At 41.7% G+C, this 18174-nt stretch overlaps 1 protein-coding gene across 3 annotated transcripts in view; it reads left to right on the plus strand.

Moving 5' to 3' along the window:
- The first annotated feature begins 561 nt into the window (after positions 1–561).
- MON2 (MON2 homolog, regulator of endosome-to-Golgi trafficking) overlaps positions 562–18174 on the plus strand; it is a 73351-nt gene continuing 55738 nt past the window's right edge. For all 3 annotated transcript variants that reach the window (XM_054399606.1, XM_054399605.1, XM_054399607.1), the window contains exon 1: positions 562–672. In XM_054399606.1, coding sequence (XP_054255581.1) covers positions 562–672 — 111 coding nt within the window. The remainder of the gene's footprint in view (positions 673–18174) is intronic.

Genomic DNA, 18174 nt, shown 5'->3' on the forward strand with positions numbered 1-18174 from the left:
GCGAGAAGGAGCTCCTCTAGCTCCTCCGCAGGGCCAGTGGTTGTTAAAGACCACCTGCAAGCGACCTGCAGCGAGGACAAGGATCTTCACCACGCTCCTCCCCAGCTACTCTTCGCCAACGCCGCAGTTTGTCGCCTCCTCGCCGGCATCTCGTCGGCGCTGGAGAGTCCCCTCGGCCCAAGCCCCGGCGCGATCTTCCACCCCTTTATGCCGTGCCAGTGCGGTTGTAGTGGCACATCAGGGGACCAGTTCCACTCCCCACTCCAGTCTGATTCTAGCTCGGGAGGCCGGAACCGGAGCCACCTCCCCCGGCGAGCCGCCACTCTCCCCGCCCCAGGGCTGTGTGTGCGGAAGCGACCTGACGCGCGGCGCTGGCGGCGCCCGGGATTGTGGGAGCAGGGGGGCCGCGGCGGCGGCGGCGCCAGGGAGTGGAAGGGGCCGGGGCCGCAGCTGACGGGTTCCGGTGTTGGGCGCAGACGTGTCGGCCGGGGCCGCGAAGCAGGAGGCGCTGCCCCTGCCCGCTAGGAACAGAGGCCGGCCTGGGGCTGGCCCGGTGGCGCCATGTCCGGGACCAGCAGCCCCGAAGCGGTGAAGAAGCTGCTGGAAAACATGCAGGGAGACCTGCGGAGCCTGAGCCTGGAGTGCCGGAAAAAATTCCCCCCTGTCAAGGAGGTGAGGGGCGGGCTGAGCCGGCCGGGCGTCGGGGGCCGCTCCAGAGGGGCCTTCTTTACCACGGGGCCTGGCCGGAGCGGAGGCTGCTGGTGTGCCGGTCTTCAGCCCGGTCCCGCTCAGGTCCCTCCTCTGTGGCCGCGGGTTGCTGAGCGCGGTCTTTGCTGAGGCTAGGCTTTTCCTGTCGTGTTTGTCTGTGGGTTGTTGTTTTTGATGCGTTATCGAGGCAGGGGACGTGGGCCGGACTAGTTCACCTCAGGGAGTGGAGTTAGGGAGATAGATCATCTGTTGACAGGCGGAATGGGGCTGCCTCGCTTCACCCTCAGCGGCTTCACGGGGGGAGAGGCAAAGTTTGGCTTGGCTGTCTCGACGTCTGCTCACGAAACTCGCTCAAGGCGGGCTGGGTGCTGAGGATCTGGGCGCGCTGGCAGGCAGGCAACTGGGGAGGGCCTGGTGGGCAGCGCTTCGGTAGCGGCTGGCCGGGGCCCGAGTAGGAGCAGCCCCGCCGGTGAGGGCCGTGCTCTGCCCCCGCCGAGGCATGGCCGCCCCTCCGGCTATCGTGGAATTGTCCGGCCTCACAAATCTGCTTTGAGGTTTGCCTTACCTCGTAAGGAGCGCATACGACTTCTGAAGTCTGGCTCCCGAGCCGGCGTGTGTTGCCTCCCCGTGTCGTACACCTGTGTCTGCTGATATTACCTTTGTGGATCGCTAGTGATTGTGAGCATACCCTGCGATTTTGGTGGTGTGTGACTCTCCGGTGGTATGGTTGCAACCCAGGAAGCTTGGGATACACAGAAGTTCAGGTTACTTTTTTCTTCCTTTTAAAAAGGTCCCTTTAATAAATGCATGACAGTAGGATAAGTTTTATTTTTCAAACCTCGTTTTACTCTGTGCACAGCTTGAGACTTCAGTAATCCTGGTGAGCAGCAAGACATTCAAATGTTTTCTAATTTTAAGTATAAATTCTAACAGTCTTTCTCTAGTGTGTTTGCGTAGCTTCATTTTTCCCCTATCGGGAAGTTGCCACTTGCCATTTAAAAAAAAAAAAGTTTTCTACTCAATAGCGGGAAGAAAATTACTAATATATTAACTCTGAAGCTGCAGAACCAGAAGGGTACCCAGGACAATATGGTAAAGACTTCTTTCAGTTTGGAAGAAAACAATTTGGTATGTGAATCCAGTTCCAATTAAGTGATGGTATATTTATTACTGCATGAAGTATTAGTCACTCTATCAGATGAACTGAAGGTAATGACTGTGCTTCTTTTGAAAGGCATGAAGTGACACATTGTGGTAGAACATGTTATGTGTAGGGTGTAGGTTGCAGAGGAATGCAGGTGTGTTTGAGAACTTGTGTGTGGTCACAGAAAAACTAGAGAAAGTCGTGATCAGTTCTGAGAAATTTGATGTGGTTATGTGTAAGTAATAAAAAGCTGTGGTCAGTTGAACACAAATATCTGTGTTTTGGAGACAGGTTGGGGTGCTGCTTCCACTTTCTCGTTTGGTCTCCAAACAAGTTTTCCTACTGCGTTACTGTTTACTTCCTTCAGGATCTACAAAGGAGATGGGCAATGTAGTTCTTAAGCTGCTTTTTTTTAGTAATGCTTCATTGTGTTTGCCGTGCTGAAGGTTAGAGTAACCACTGCATATGCAGTTCTAGATACTTATTCAGTATGTTTATCATATTCTTGTGTAAGTGTGACTTTTATGTTCCCTTTACATCCCAACAGCAATTTGCATAGCTTAATTAAAACCAATGAGTTTGTGTAATTTAATGGAATACTACTGGAAGGTGTTTATAAAGAGGTGACACTCCTGCTGTGAGTTGTGGGCTCATATAGAGAGTTCCGAGTTGCGAGCAGTCCTTCAGTAGGATGTATGATACAGTCGCAGGAAATAGTCTTACTTCCTCACTTCTGGAAGCCATTTTTTGTTCTGGTAGTTTTAAAGGAAACGGATGTCCTTTTCTGTCAAATCTCAACTGCTAAACAAGTATTTTAATTGCATGCATTTGGTCTGATGCTGATTAGATTTGGCTACAGTGATCAGAGGATTGGCATGCTCTTCTCACTGATTTGGAGAAGCACTAGCTTTTTAAACCATGTTTAAACACAGGTGTTTTGTAACAGATTCCTGCTACTTTGAATCTCACTTTTACTTGCAGTGTAGCTAAGATTATCCTCATCATTACTACATGCAATGTAATTTATGAGTTTATCTTGCAGCTGATGTGTATTAAGTGACATGGGAGCATACCCTTATCATATTGTGATAAAGCTATTGAAAAACTCCTAGTCAAAATTATGAGCTGTATCATAGTTGTTAGATTTGATGGGTACTTACTGAAGGTAAATTGCTTCTTAATAATCTATCCACTTTCTGACATAATCTAAAATTTTGCTCATGGCTATTTGTTGTCATCAGCCATTTCTAAAATGATTTGCCTTCTGGTTTTTTTTTTTTATTTTTCTATTATACTGTTAACACTGCTGAATTAATTTAGCTGATACATTGGCTGCAGATAAAAGTAGTGTAATTCTCGTTCTACTTGTTACTCAAATGATTAATTTGAGTGAATCCTTTGTTAATCAATACTATAAGGAGATGGAAAATGGTGTGATCTGGAAAATAAAGCCTGAGTTCTTTTAATTAGATAGGCATTTAGTTCTCAGGTTTTAACAGTCTTTCTAATGCATATGTTATTGCAAACTAGTGCCTTGTCTATTAGGTACAGAGAGACCAAAACAATATTAAGTGATTCTTTGAACAGGCAGATAGATGACACACCTGAAGAGCTTTATTGTTTTTTTTTGTTTGTTTGTTTTATTTGGGGGTTACAGAAGGGGAGGGAATGGGGGATGTGGGCTGCAACAGAAAAGGGGAGAAACAGCTGTGGGATCCTACAGGCTGCAGGCTTTTGTGCTCTCAGGAACTGGAGGTAAATCTTAAACCCTCACTGGAAACGGAACTTGAACTCTTCACTCTTTTAAGTACTCATATTTTTCAGTTACTTCTGTATCTGTTTTCTTAGTAGATCCCATTTATGTGGAACTTACATAAGTTCAGTCACAACAGTGGATTCTGAGGTTTTTGCTGACTCTTTGATAACCTGTTAAGAAACATTTTACTGAGTTTCTTCTAGTGTTAAACATATGACACAAATATTTGGCAAAAGTGCAGCTTTTAACTAAGAAATAACAGAATGCATTGTTGACTCCAAAGCAATCCACTCCTTGTCTTTGCTCTGTGTGACAAATAATACTCAAGTAGGATTTTCCTAGGTGGCGTCGCTTAACACATTGAGAATGGGAGCTGTGGAAACCATCTGTGGGTTGGAAATTGCATTGCTGATGATGTTTGGGGATTAAGTAATATGCTAGACTTACTTCTTAAGGGTGTGGAGAATACCAGTTACTATTAGACTTCAGATCCATATCTGTTTGTTGCAGTTTGTTTGATACTTCTGCAGATCAGCATCCACCATGGAAGTATGCTAAACATGAAGGCTATATACAATGACCAAGGAGTGATTTGGTGGTTGTCTGCAATATACAAAACTGTTTATACTGGCAGATATACAAATTATGACATAGCTGAAAAATGTATTTATATTTTAACAAGGTATTTCTATTTCCTAGTTAGAAAAACAAAAGCCTACCAGGGATGTGATAGAAGCTCTCAGTACAAGTATAAATGAAACAGTATCTTTTGGAGTTTGAAATTACAGAGGATGAAGCAGTCTTTGGTGCAGGCATCAGTTATGCTTATGTTAAGTAATCTGGCATTTCTCCTAGAAAACTCTACTACTTGATCATTATTCTGTTGGTTTTAATACTGGGGAGTCTAAGCTTTGCTCTGTGCTAGAGATCATTGTAGTGCTTCTAACTCTGGACTAAATTGTGTGGTATACAAAGCTGGTGATGCTCTCTTCAGTGAAGTGGATTAAGAATTTTTGTCTTATCACAAAATTGAAAATAGTTTAGTGTCATAAGTAGGTTACCTGCTGCTGCTTCTTATTAAATGCAAATATTGTTTTGTAAGTTGCATGTGATACAGTTAGATAATTTCACTGCATGAGAAACCTTAGAAACAAGGGGAAAATATTTATAATTAGCAGGAATAATGAATTTAAAAGGAAAAATAGGTATACCCCAAAAGTTTTTCTCAGCCTGAGTTTCAGTCGCTGTAACTCCTTGATTTTTATGGAGATCCAGTCAAACAGCCTCAGCTTTCTGGTAGGCTTGTAGTGTCTCTTGACTCGGGGCTTTTCTTGATTTAAAAATAGTAATAAAAGGAAAATTAACAAAATCCCCTCAAAATAAAACAACAAAAAACCACAAAACAAAACTAAAACCAACCAACCAAAACAAAACAAAAACTCTGATCCAGCTCCTTGCCTAGTTACAAGTACACTTGTGCTGATGGGAGTGGGTAGGTGGGTTTGGGGAGGGCAGGGACTGCATCTTCCCATGGCAGGATCAGTTTGGCCTGCCTTAGACCCATCCTGGGACAGGGCGTGCCCTCGGCATAGCAGTTGTGTAATGGATTGCAGGTGTCTTCATGTTTTAGGATGTTTGCTGCTGTGGTGGTGATTTGGAATAGCAGGACTGGAAAAGAAACAGTGCTCAGCTTCCCTCAACTAGGAAAAGAAGCACAGTTTTAGCTTTCAATACTTTGCTCAGTTGAAGTGCTCTCTTGAGAATGCTGAAAAATAGTTTTTGAGCTCCTATCTGCACTGTTACTTTTCAAGATCTTTGTTTGAAACAGCATTGCTTTTGCTTGTTTGAGTTGTGTATGCCTTTGGGATACAGGCACATTTTTGAAACTGCATTGTAAATTAATTTGATGTATCTGGGAAAAATGAAGAATCCAATTTTGCAATCTCATTTTCCTTTTAAGTAACCCTACTTTCAGGCAAGTAGCCTAAAGTTGTTTGGATAAAAGTTGAAGTGAGTTCTGGATAAAGCAAATTTTAAATTACTCAATTACACTGAAAGTGATGTGGGTTAGCTGAGCCAAGAGCTAGGATGTACCCTTTCTGAGGGGCTGCTGTGTTCTGTGAAGACAGGTTTTATTCATACATTTCTTTCTTTGGAGTCCAGTCCAGTCTGCACTGAACGATGTACATGGCAGTTTCATCCACTGGGTGGATGAATCATTCTTGTTTTGGAATGATACGTTGATCCTAAACACTTCTTAAGACTAATGCAAAACGTTAGTTGGGAAGCTTGTCCCTTTTTAGGGAACCTTTCTGATGTCATTGGGTAGCTGTATGAAACAAAATATGAGGATATGTTGCAAAATGTAAGCATGTTAAGAAAAGGTACAGATCAGTTAATTTGGTTTATGATGTCAAAAATGATCACTAGGATTCCTAATGCAACTGGAAGGAATTGAACAAAAAAATTTGACTATTAGTTGTTTGTTCTGTAACAGTGACTATTTCAGAAAATCTGTTGAATGTAGCACAGGACACAAAGGGCAGAAGGCTGAGACAGGAAACACCACACTGAAAAGACTTCTGATTTGGGCATTTGAGTCACTCGATATATTGCTAGCATTGAGTGGTTTCTCAGAGCTCTGTGTTCGTGCTACTCTAGTTGCAGAAAGATGAACCAAATGGACCTGGCAATAAACAAACAAAAGATACAAACAAAATTGTCTTAGTACAAAGGTACCTTTCTGTAGGAGTAACCAAATGTTTGGTTTTCCTGATTTATATTTTTATGCCTACAGGAAACTTAACTTGCACTGAATTTTCCAGGTTGGTTAATTTTCAGAAGATGCAAATACTATAGAGTTTTCTCTTTGCTTTAATAGATATTCAAGTAAATAATATTTTAAAGGCTTTTCATGAAACAGAGAAACCATGCTCTGTAAAATGCATGTTGTGATAATTAGACAGCTTGCACTCAGGCATGTGTTTTGTGCATGTGACTGGAGATTATTCTGTAGGATTCTTTAGCTGCCAGCCCATAGCTGAGCTGGTAACTTGAAACAGGTGATCCCTAATAATTCCCACAGTTCCTTTTATAATTCCTGATCTTTCCCAATTGCAGGGTGCTAGCTTCATGTTTGGAGTCCATTAATTTCAGAGTGCTTTTCATATGGTGTTGATCTATGTACAGTAGTATTTTTTCAAAATTGTGTTTTAAAACATACTGTTACTTATCTGAATAAATGACAGTCCCCTAGGAAACTTCTAAGCTTCAAGATTTATTATAAATCCTAAATTTTATGTCATCATTTTAGTCTTTGATAAGAAATGTCTTGTATTCAGAAACAATTCATGCCATGCACATAGACCCAATTTTTCCATCATGTAATACCTTACAATTTAATGAATAAAAAAAACCCGACTAAAATTTTCTGTATCTTGATCTGTCTGTAAACTTTAAGTTAGACTTCAGTGAAATGTGAAGGTACCTAACTTCAGGTGTCTAAGCTCCCTTCATTGACTTGGTGCAGGCTTGGTTTAGTATGGAAATACTGTTAATTGAGCCAAACAGCTATTCAGAGGGTCTTGTAGCTAGAGGATTGATTCATTCTGTTGCCCATATACTAGGCATCTTTGCCATTTGGGATACATTACTTTTTCTTCCTTTGCTGCAACCAAAGAAACCAGCTGGTCCAGAAGAGCATGGGTGTTCTGTTGTCTGCGTGTAGTCGTGTCTGATAAAGAGCTCTAAGCTTAGACCTCTGTATTAGCCCTTACTAGTGGGTTGGCCGAATTAGCTTAAGGAGAGACTTTAAGAGTTAAGGAACATTCAGTAGTGACTAAATGCCCATTGTAGTGGGAATCTGAATATTTAAATTTGTGCATCTTAGTCTCTGATTTAATCCCTGTCTGCCTCTTACGGTGTCCTGAAGATTATGCAGGAATCCTGTTGCAGAAGTTGAAAATTCTTAGTGACTCCAGTTCTTAACTGTTGTCCAAAATGACCTCTGTTGTGTCTTTCTACCAGGTAGCATGGCAAACAGGCATTTCTGTCTCTGGGTGACTCTGAGTATAGTATTTGTGGCAAAGCCTCAGGAGTTGCTTGTTCCTGTCTGTTCTGATGGAAAAGATGAAGGTGAAATTAGAGCTTCAAGTGTAAATGTCCTCGTCCTAAAGGGACAAACCTCCAAATATGCCCTAGCCCAGACAATGGGCTAAGCACCTGTGCATGTGCCAACCTGGAGACTTCCTGGAGTCCAGATAAACATGTACCATGTGTGATTAACTTTGTGACACAGCTGTGAACTGTGTGTGCCCCTGGCCATGTTTGGATATGCCCCATCCCATAGGTCCAGTTATCAGGGTTCTGTGTTACCAAAGAGCATTAATTGTCTTGGGACAGTATTTAAACCAGCCAAGAAGTCAGACAACTTGCCTTGTTCTCACCCAGACAGCAACAAGAGCCAAATGCTGTCCAAGTAGCAGCTGAGGGCCTGCTTACCACAAAGAGACGAGCCAACTGCTGCCTGAGTAGCAGATGAAGAACCTGCTCTAGCAGACCAACAACTTCACCCAGGCCTTGCACATGGACCAAGGCAGAAAGGGGGAAAGCTCCAAGGGAATTAACTCCCAGAAGAGGCTGCAGCCCAGCAAGGGAGCACACAAGAGAGAGGCCCCCTAGCTCTCTCTGAGCCAAGGGCAAGCTCCAGACTGTGAACTGGCATGACAAGAGAGAGGCCCCTTAGCCCTCTCCGAGCCAAGGACTGCTGGAATTATAGCCATACCATCTGGAAAGACACCAGACAGAGGAGCAAGTTGTGACTACCTGGCCAATCTGCCACGGAATCCCATTTGTGGGAAACCCACCTGTATTTCCAGTTTGAATTGCTGTATTGGAAATGTTAGATCTGTGCTTAAATCATTTAACTGTCTTTATATGTGGACTGAATAATAGAACCTGTGAATACTTATTTTGTAAGTAAGTTACAGTGGTGTTTGAAGATACCACTGCCCAAGATATTAATTATAAAATACATAAAAATATACATTTTTATTACACTCCTAAAGTTCTCAGCGGGGTGTAGGTTGTTTTCGTTTTTTGTCTTTTTTTTTTAATATGGAATGATGATTGTTGTGACAGAACTTGCATGAAAATTCCAGTGCTCTATTTCAGTGAGAGTAATTAGTTCTGTGTTGTTCTTGATGGATCACTCAGAAATCCATTAATGGTAGACATAGCCTCTCAAGATAGCCATACACTACATAAAAATATTTTTTATATATAAATATATATATGCTAGTGTATATATGCAATTTATATGCAGCACAAAATACAGGCTACATCCTGATTCTAGCTGACTGTGGAAGAGAGAAGTATAACTGAAGAATTTGTTCCTGACAGGCTGTGTTTCTTCTGTATCAAATCTTGGTTAGCTTTTCTTCTTCTGGTCTACATCAGTGCTGTTCATTATTGATTTTTTTTATGTTGCTCATTCTGATTTGTTCTCTTGATTTATATGTGATGGTTTTTCCTTCTGAGGTGTAGTATCTTAATTGTCAAATGAGAACTCTTGATAGTAAATATCTGTATTTCATTATCTTTACCTCTACATTCACATCAAGTGATGTACCTTCAGAGGCAGCAGTGCTGCAGCCATATAGATAACACTGGCATGTCTTCTGGCATTATTGATGATTAACCTTCAGGATTCTCAATTGGCTGCTGATACTGCAAACTGACAATTTTAGAAGATTAATAGACCAGAGGAATAATTACTTCTGTCAGGTGAAAGAGCACTTTTAATATCAGGGCAAGGAATACAGTGGCAACAAAGCTGGAAATCAGCCAGATTGTTTTTGAAAACCAAACCCCCAAAACAGCAGTATCATAAAATTTGAATTGGTAGAGAAAGCATGTAATAGAATCAGTTAGTGTTTTTTTGGGGTTTTTGTTTGTTTGTTTTAAAAATGCTGGAGCTCTGGTAATTGAGAATGGCAGCAAGTCTTAGTAGTAGTAGTAGTAGTAGTTTGGTATCTTGAAATGTTGTTGTGCCTGAGTATGGAATCAGAAATGTGCACTGTTTCCTTCATTGAGCATAAGTAGATCACAATGTAGAATAAACCTGAGCAGTATCTTTGGAGAGGTGAGAACAACTGAAGAGACAAGGGACAGGAACAGCCACTACAAAAACGTCAGAATCAGAGGGGTCCTGCATACTGCCCCCACCAGGATGTAGGTAGGGTCCTGAAAGTTAGCAGTGAGTGGAAACAAGTCCCCGTTAGGTAATGCAAGTGAACTCTCTCCTTGCCCACAATGCCTCCCCAGGTACCACTACACAATAGGTATGAGGCTCCAGAACTGGAAGATCAGTGAGTGGACAGTGTGGGTGTTGATTCATCCACACCTGAGGAGTCACAAATACCAAAAAGAACTACCTCCTGTATTATTACTGCCACCTCCACAAAGAAGAAAAGAGTCATAGTTGTAGGTGGCTCTCTTCTGAAAGGAACAGAGCGTCTGGTATGCTGGGCAGACCCTTCTCATAGGGAAGTTTCTTGCCTCCCAGGAGCCCAGGTTAGAGATATCACTGAGGAACTGCCAAGCCTGCTGAGGCCCTTAGACTGCTACCTACTATTACTCTTCCATGTGGGTGCAAAAGAAGCTGTAGTATGTAGCCCAAAGACAACTAAAAGAGACTTTAGGGCCCTGTGATGGTTAGTGAGGGAATTGTGGGCGTAGGTTATCATTTCCTTCCAGTGGTGGGCAGACACATTGGAAGGGATAGGCAAATCCATTCCATTAATACGTGTCTCCATGGCTGATGTCAGCATCACAGTTTGGGGTTCTTTCACAGTGGGTTAGCCTACATGGAGAGTCTTTGCCCAGGAACTAGAAGGACTCATTGATAGGGCTTTGAACTAGAAATGAAGGGGAAGGGGAAAGAAAACAGGACTGCCTGTGACAAACAGAGGGTTGACTCACTGGGGCTCCTGAGGCAGTACAAGCCATCTAGGAAACTCCCATGAAACACCTCAAGGGAATGAATGGGAACTCTGCACATAGTGCTGCAGCCAGCAGCCCAGCTAAAGCCTCTGTACAAATGCAGCATGGGCAACAAACAGGAGGAGTTGGAAGCTAATGTGAAGCTAGAAAACTGTGACCTAAAAGCCATCACTGAAACTTGGTGGGATGAATCCTATGACTGGAGTGTGGCTATTGATGGATACAGGCTGCTCAGAAGGGACAAGCCAGGAAGAAGGAGTGGAGGTGCTTCCCTTTATGTCAGGAAATGGATAGAATGTGAAAAACTGTCCCCGAAGAATTGCCATGAACAGGTTGAACACTTATGGATATAAGGATTAGAGACAAAGGTATTGTGGTTGGTGTCTACTGCAGGCCACCTGATCAAGGGGAGCCCACTGATGAAGCCTTCCTACTGCAGCTACTTGAGGCTTTGCGCTCGCAGCCTCTTGTCCTGCTGGGGGACTTGGACTCCCCTGACATCTGCTGGAAAAATAGCATGGCAAGCTGTAGGCAATCAAGGAGACTCTTGCAGTGCCTCCGTAACTTCTTGAGCCAGGTAATAGACAGCCCTACCTGAGGCAACGTGATGCTGGACCTAATGGTCACAAATGCAAGTGAACTCATCAGTGATGTCAAGACTGGGGCCAACCTGGGCTGCAGTAATCATGCACTGATAGAGTTTGCAGTCCTAAGAGATATGGGACAGGCAAGGAGTAAATTTTAGGAAGGCAAACTTCCAGCTCCTTAAGGAATTAGTCAGTAGGATCCCCTGGGAAAGAATCCTCAGGGCCAAGGAAGCAGAGCATAGCTGTCAGATCTTTAAGAATATTTTCCTTGATCCCCACGTGTAAGAAATTGGGCAAGGAAGGGAAGAGACTGGAATGGCTGAATAGGGACCTGGTGGTCAAAATAAAGAGCAAGGGGAACTGCATAGGCAGTGGAAGCAGGGACATGTCACCTGGGAGGAGTATAAGGATACTGCTTGGGTTGTGTAGAGATGAAGTCAGGAAGGCCAAGGCATGGCTAGAGCTGAACCTGGTGAGGGATATGAAAAATAACTAAAAGGGCTTCTACTGGTATATCAACCAGCAAAGAAAGGTTCAAGGGAGCATTGACCCTGTGAGGAGTGAGAATGGAGAGCTGGTGTCAACAGATGAGGAGAAGGCTGAGGTACTAACTTCTTTGGCTCAGTCTTCGCTAGCAATCTTGCTCTGTCCCCCTTCCACATTGATGGACAACTGGGTGCTTCCCACTGTAAGGGAAGATCAAGTTCAGGACCTGTGTCAGTGTGAGCTGAAATTCCCCCCACACCAACAATAACCAGGCTAGCTCAGTCTGGAAGCGAATAAAAGCTGTATTTACAAGCAAAATCTACAATCCATGATGAAATGCAATGAATATGTACAAATATACAAAATTCACAACATTTACAAATATGTACAATCAACAGAAAAGCACAACCAAGCTCCCTTTGCTTCCCCCCATAGGGGACTTTCCCAAGGGGCCTCTCTCCCAGGGGCCTTTTCCCCTCAGACCCCTCTGGCAGAAAGCAGAGTTAGTTAAAAAGCAAAGAGGCTGTTAACTTAGCTCGCCAAGGTCAGTGTGTTATCTTCAGCCAGAAGAGAAGAAGAAGCAGCAGCCAGACAGCCCCGCAAGGAAGTGAACTCCCTACTCTGACTGTCCCAACTTTGTTCTGAGTAGTGGTTCTTAAACATTTCTATCTATCCAATGGAAGTGTTTAGAATAATCATTATTTTGCTTTCTTACACCCAATAGTGACTTATTTACACTCTTTAGCTTTCTCTGGTTTAACTTTGAGAAGAAAAATTAAAAAGACAGTTTCAAACTATCATAGAACCACCTGAGGAACCTGAACATACAGAAGTCTATGGGACCTGATGAGATGCATCCCAGAGTTCTGAAGGAATTGGCTGATGTAGTTGCAAAGCCATTCTCTGTAATATTTGAAAAGTTGTAGCAGTCGGGTGAAGTCCCTAGAGACTGGAAGAAGGGAAACATGATGCCCATTTTAAAAAAGGGTAAAAAGGAGAACCCTGGAAATTACTGTCCTGTCAGCCTCACCTTTGTCTGGGAAGATTATGGAACAGATCCTCCTGGAAGCTGTACTATTCCTAAGCATCTTCTTGTCTTCTGTGTGCCTAGAAATAGCTTCTGGGAGGATTTGTTCCATAATCATCCTGGGGGCTGATGTGAAGCTGACTTGTCTGTAGTACCCTAAACGCTCTTCCCTGCTCTACCTTGAGATGTGTGTGAAGCCCACACTTTCCTCAGTAACTGTGATCCTGATAGAAGGTGTCCTTTTAATGCCATTGACCCTTGGGTGCGTGGGCTTGTATGTGTCCGGTTGAGGTAAGTACTTGGTTCATGTACTCCAGGCCTGTTTCTGTCTTTATGGCAGGTGGTGCTCTATTCCCAGAGATTCTGATGGTAGGCTTTGCTCTAGGTAAGTGAAATGTAAGCAAGCTCTAATCCAAATATATTAAATCATTCAATATAATAAATCCCTGTGGGTGTACAGTGCTGTCAGATCATGTCTGGCATTTCACCAGTTTAATTCACAGGTAGAATGAGCATATATAAAACAGAAAGGTCTGAGTAGGGATTGTACTCCTGGGGAGGAAGATAAAAATACAGAAGGCAAGTACAGTGCTTTTTCACACAAATGTGGTATACTCAAGTGCTTTCATGAGGATGATTCAGTGTAGAGCTTTTTCTGAGAGTGCCCTTTTCCAGATAATAGTTTAGCAGTGCCGTAATGGTCCAGAATGTGCTTTTGCAAAGCAAGCCAGAATAACAATGAAACGAAACTGTACTTTAGGCAGGAGGCTCTCTTATATAAACTGTGGGATATAGGACTAATGTTCCAGTTGGAAAGGCAGAGAATGATGAATAGAAAAAAAATTGCTCTTTTTATTTCATCTAATAGATGTGGAAGTGACCATAGATGACATAGATTGCTCTCATCCAATCTCAGTAGAAGGCTGGCAAACAGCAGCATGTAAATACCAACACAGACCATCATTCCTGTAAGCATTGCTGAATGCTTTTCTTTTTAGAGAGACAAATCAAAAGCTTTTATAGTAAGAGATAGTAAGAGCTGCAAACCTTACAGCAATTTTTCTATCTCTGGAGACAGCAATTTGCTCTGAACATACAATCAAAGCACAAATGGTTATTCAGAGCATTAGCAGTGAAAATCCTTTATTTTATTACTTTTATTAACAATGCTAGCACATTTAGAAGTTGACAGAGAAATATTTTGAATGTTAGGTCAGTCCTTAGTAGAAATTAGCACACACCTGGTTGTCACATGAAATATAATTTTTGGTTAAAAGTAGGACCTAAATGTGAGATACCAGTTTCTTTGATGTACACAAGTTGATCCTTTTCAAAACATTTTTGAAAACCCTTTCTGGAAACTTAGGAAAAGTTGCTGAGAGAGCAGATGAGTTTTTTTTTGCTTTCTGAAAAGGGTCATTGGTAAGAGATTTGGGATTAGAATCTTGTATCATCTTTCTCTTTTGAAAAGTTGGTTATTATATTTTTCAGGGAAAGAAGGGTAGCTCTTACATTTTTGTCCTAGAGTAAGGGCAAATCCATGGGGATTACTGTGGGGCAACAGATGTGCTATCAGATCACATCCCAGCTGAGACACCTCTGGTACCTTGCTTGCCTGTCCATAATGGTTGCAGTAGGGGCCCATGATGTCTTTGCCTGTGAGAAGTAAACTGTTAAAAAATCACACAGTTACATGTTCAGGACATACCATGCCATCATTCTTGGTGGCAATTCTCAGGCTGCCAGGTAACATTATTATGAGTTTGGGGTTAGCTATAATAGTATTTTCTGATGGCCCGTGCCATTTTGTTGTGTATTAGAAGGGGTGTGGTTAGTAGGTCGAGAGAGGTTCTCATCCCCCTATGCTCTGCCCTGGTGAGACTGCATCTGGAATATTGTGTCCAGTTCTGGGCCCCTCAGTTCAAGAAGGACCTCAGGAAACTGCTTGAAAGATTTCAGCACAGAGCTACAAAAATCATGGAGTGGAACATCTTCCTTACGAGGAGAGACTGAGAGAGCTGGGGCTCTTTAGCTTGGAGAGGAGGAGAGTAAGGGGTGACCTCATTCATGTTTATAAATATGTAAAGGGTGAGTGCCAAGAGGATGGAGTCAGGCTTTTCTTGGTGATGCCCAGTGACAGGACAAGTGCAATGGGTGGAAGTTGATCTGTAGGAAGTTCCATGGAAACATGAGAGAAAAAGTTTTTCACTGTGAGGTTGCCAGAGCACTAGGGGTTGTGAAGTCTCCCTCTCTGGAGATACTTGAAACCTGCCTTTATGTGTTCCTGTGTGATCTGCTCTAGCTGATCCTGCTCTGGCAGGGGGGTTGGACTGGGTGATCTTTGGAGGTCCCTTCCATCCCCTAACATTCTATGATCCTTTGGTGATAGACTGTCTGCTGCGTCTGGGTTTGAGAGCTTCCACATTGTCCCTGAAAGACCGATGAGGACCTAATGCCTTTCAGATGCACTTACTGCTTTACTGCAGATATGGGTGGCTAGCCTTTACATCATCCTGTACAGTAGCTAGTAGAATTGTATACCCTAGTTATCTTAACACCTCCATATGCTATATATCAGTTATTGATGTTTAAATATGTGCACATGGACTATAACATGGAGAAATTTAGCTTTTGAATGTTACCTGGCTGTTGGAAAACATTTGTTTGAGGATGGCTTAAGTTGCTGAGTGCCTGCGCAGAAATTACCTCTCTCTGTTACCTGGTTGTTGCTTTTGGTGCTGCACAAGGGTTAAAATTTCTAAAGATTTGGATACAGCATGTCTAATGACAAGAAAGCTGAAGGTATTCCCTATTTGAACTGAGGACTGAGATATCTGTGAGGAGGGTAAGTTTTGAATCTGAGAAACTTAACTCTGCGTTTGAAAGTCTCTGAATTTGCATCTCTCTTGTGCCATGAGCCTCTGTCTATAAGATAGCTTCAGTGTGCAGTTCAAGGGGAGCTGTGGATGTTACTGTCAGACTGTACCTTGGGAGAGGAACTTTGAGGCCAGGAGGTGAATATTATGCACAAGCTTCTCTGTGTGCATTGATTTTTTTTTGGGGGGGAGGGGGGTGTGTACATAAATTCTCCATTTGCCTTTCTTTGATTTCTAGTAAGGTGATGTCCATGTAATCAGCAAGTACTTGGTAAGTTCCAGGGACACAGAAAGATGATGAGGCAAGTGCTTGCATGTGGAGGGTCCTGATGAATATTGCTGTGAGATTACTGACTGCTTGATTAAAACCATATAAAATAACTGGAATATGTGCTATCACTGATAGTCAATTTCTATTTTTCATCAATATTTCCTCTCCCAAACCTGGATGCTGTAGTTGCTTCAGCACAAACATGAAGCATAACTCAATAATGTCTAATGTGTGTTGGAGGCATTTCATTTCAGTTATTTTCAAAGTAGCAGAATGGGAAATCTAATTGACTGAAGGTTTCAGGTACACTTGAAATTTGTTATGTTAGAGGAAATATGTGTATTTGCTTCTTTTTAAAATGAAAGAGATGTAGTGACTTGCTCTTTAGATACTATTAACTGCGATGCTGAAGGAAACCAGTAATGTATTTTTAAAAGTGGTGACTGCTTTAAAAAGTTCATGCATTATATTTGTGTGAAAGTAAATTATCCTATTTGTACCCATAAATACACAGTATGATACTGGCTGTGTCCTTGTTTAGTGTTTTTATAAGATCCTTTCTGAATGAGGCAGTGTCCTGGAGAGTGCTGTAGTAATTGATGTAAACTTGTAAACTTAAAATCTCTTTTAGCTTGCCAAGTTAATTTGATGCCCTCAAGTATACTTCTATATTAATGTATACAGAGTAGCCAGATGACTGTTACATTTTTTTCCTAGAGATTATTTGTGATCAACTGAGGTATTTTTTTATTTTGTAAATGTTAATATGTGGTCCTTGTTAACAGGGATAGTGGAGTGTTGGGGTGGGGTTTTTTTTGTAGGATGTGTGTAGTGTAATTAGGTTTTAACTGTAAACATTCTGAATTGGGATTCTGAATAGAAACCATAGCATAATGCAGATAGAACTTTCTAGAAAGAAAAACTTAAAGTAAGGTGTAAAAAAAAAATTATGCTATTTTATATAAAGCTAGCATGGAAACAACTAACTAGGACATTATGTTTGAAATAATCTTTTCCTTCTTCACACAGAATACATGATGTTTGTGAATGTCACACATGTGGACAGGCTTAATATTTGTTTGATTCAGAGTGAATTTGTCACTTCTGGCAAGAAGGAAATCGATTGCCACTAGACATGATGATGTTTAGTTTGAAGATAATTGAAGTTGCACTGTGACAAATCCTTCATACTAATTATGAGAAACAATTTGTTGTGACAAGACCCACCCTAATTAGCTGACAATTTATAACTGAAGAGCAGTGATTGTCTTAAAACTTAAGATACTTCAACACATTAAGTTAACTTAATGAAAATAAATGAGAACTGCATTTGACACTCAATTATGTGAAAAATGTTTTTGCACGTGACTTTGTGCTCATTGTGTGTTAGTTCAGCCACTGTAGGTATCTGTCTGTATTTTTTGAAGTAGAAACATGATGTTCAGCAAAGCTTAAATAATTCTCTAGAATTTCACAAATCTCATCAGTGATCTTAAGGCAGTGTTTAGTCTTTCTGCGTAGCTTTGGGATATTAAATAGAAGTTAAAAATTCCATTTTTCCATAGAAGTATATATATCAACTCTTAAATAAAATATTTTATTATGAATTTATGTAGTTCTACATATGTACTGTCTTTTAGAGATTTCCCTTGCCACAGTTTGTCGGCTTCTCTAAGCTGTTTTATATAGTGATGGCACACTTCTTTAAATAGTAATATCAGAGGAAAAATGGAAATATTTAGTGTGGGAAGTACACACAAATGCAAAGCTGAAATGGAAGGAGAAATGTACTTTCAAATTTATCAGAACAGTATTTTCCAGCAGTTTGTGACCCATAGTTTGTGAAAACCCATTGCATTTATTTTGGGTAAAAGTGTATTGAGCACTATTCCTTTAATTGTTTTGAGGTTTGTAGCATATAAACAGAATTAAAAACCAGAAAGGCACCATTTGGAATGTATTTTTTGTTTCGTATGCAAAACTTGCCAGAAATAATAATTTTTAAATGCAAAGCCTCAATGTTGTATTTTCAGTGTGGCATGACTGTAGTGATCACAGTATCACAGTATATTAGAGTTTGGAAAGGACCTCCAGAGATCATCCAGTCCAACCTCCCTGCCAGAGCAGCATCACTTAGGGTAGTCTGCACAGGAATGCATCCAGGTGGGGTTTGGAAAGTCTCCAGAGAAGTAGTCTCTGCAACCTCCCTGGGCAGCCTGTTCCAGTGCTCTGTCACCCTCACTGTAAAGATGTTTCTCCTCATGTTGAGGCAAAATCTTCTATGTTCAAGTTTGAACCCATTGTTCCTTGTCTTATT

Source organism: Indicator indicator, chromosome 3 (genome assembly GCF_027791375.1).
Source record: "Indicator indicator isolate 239-I01 chromosome 3, UM_Iind_1.1, whole genome shotgun sequence".
NCBI lineage: Eukaryota > Metazoa > Chordata > Aves > Piciformes > Indicatoridae > Indicator > Indicator indicator.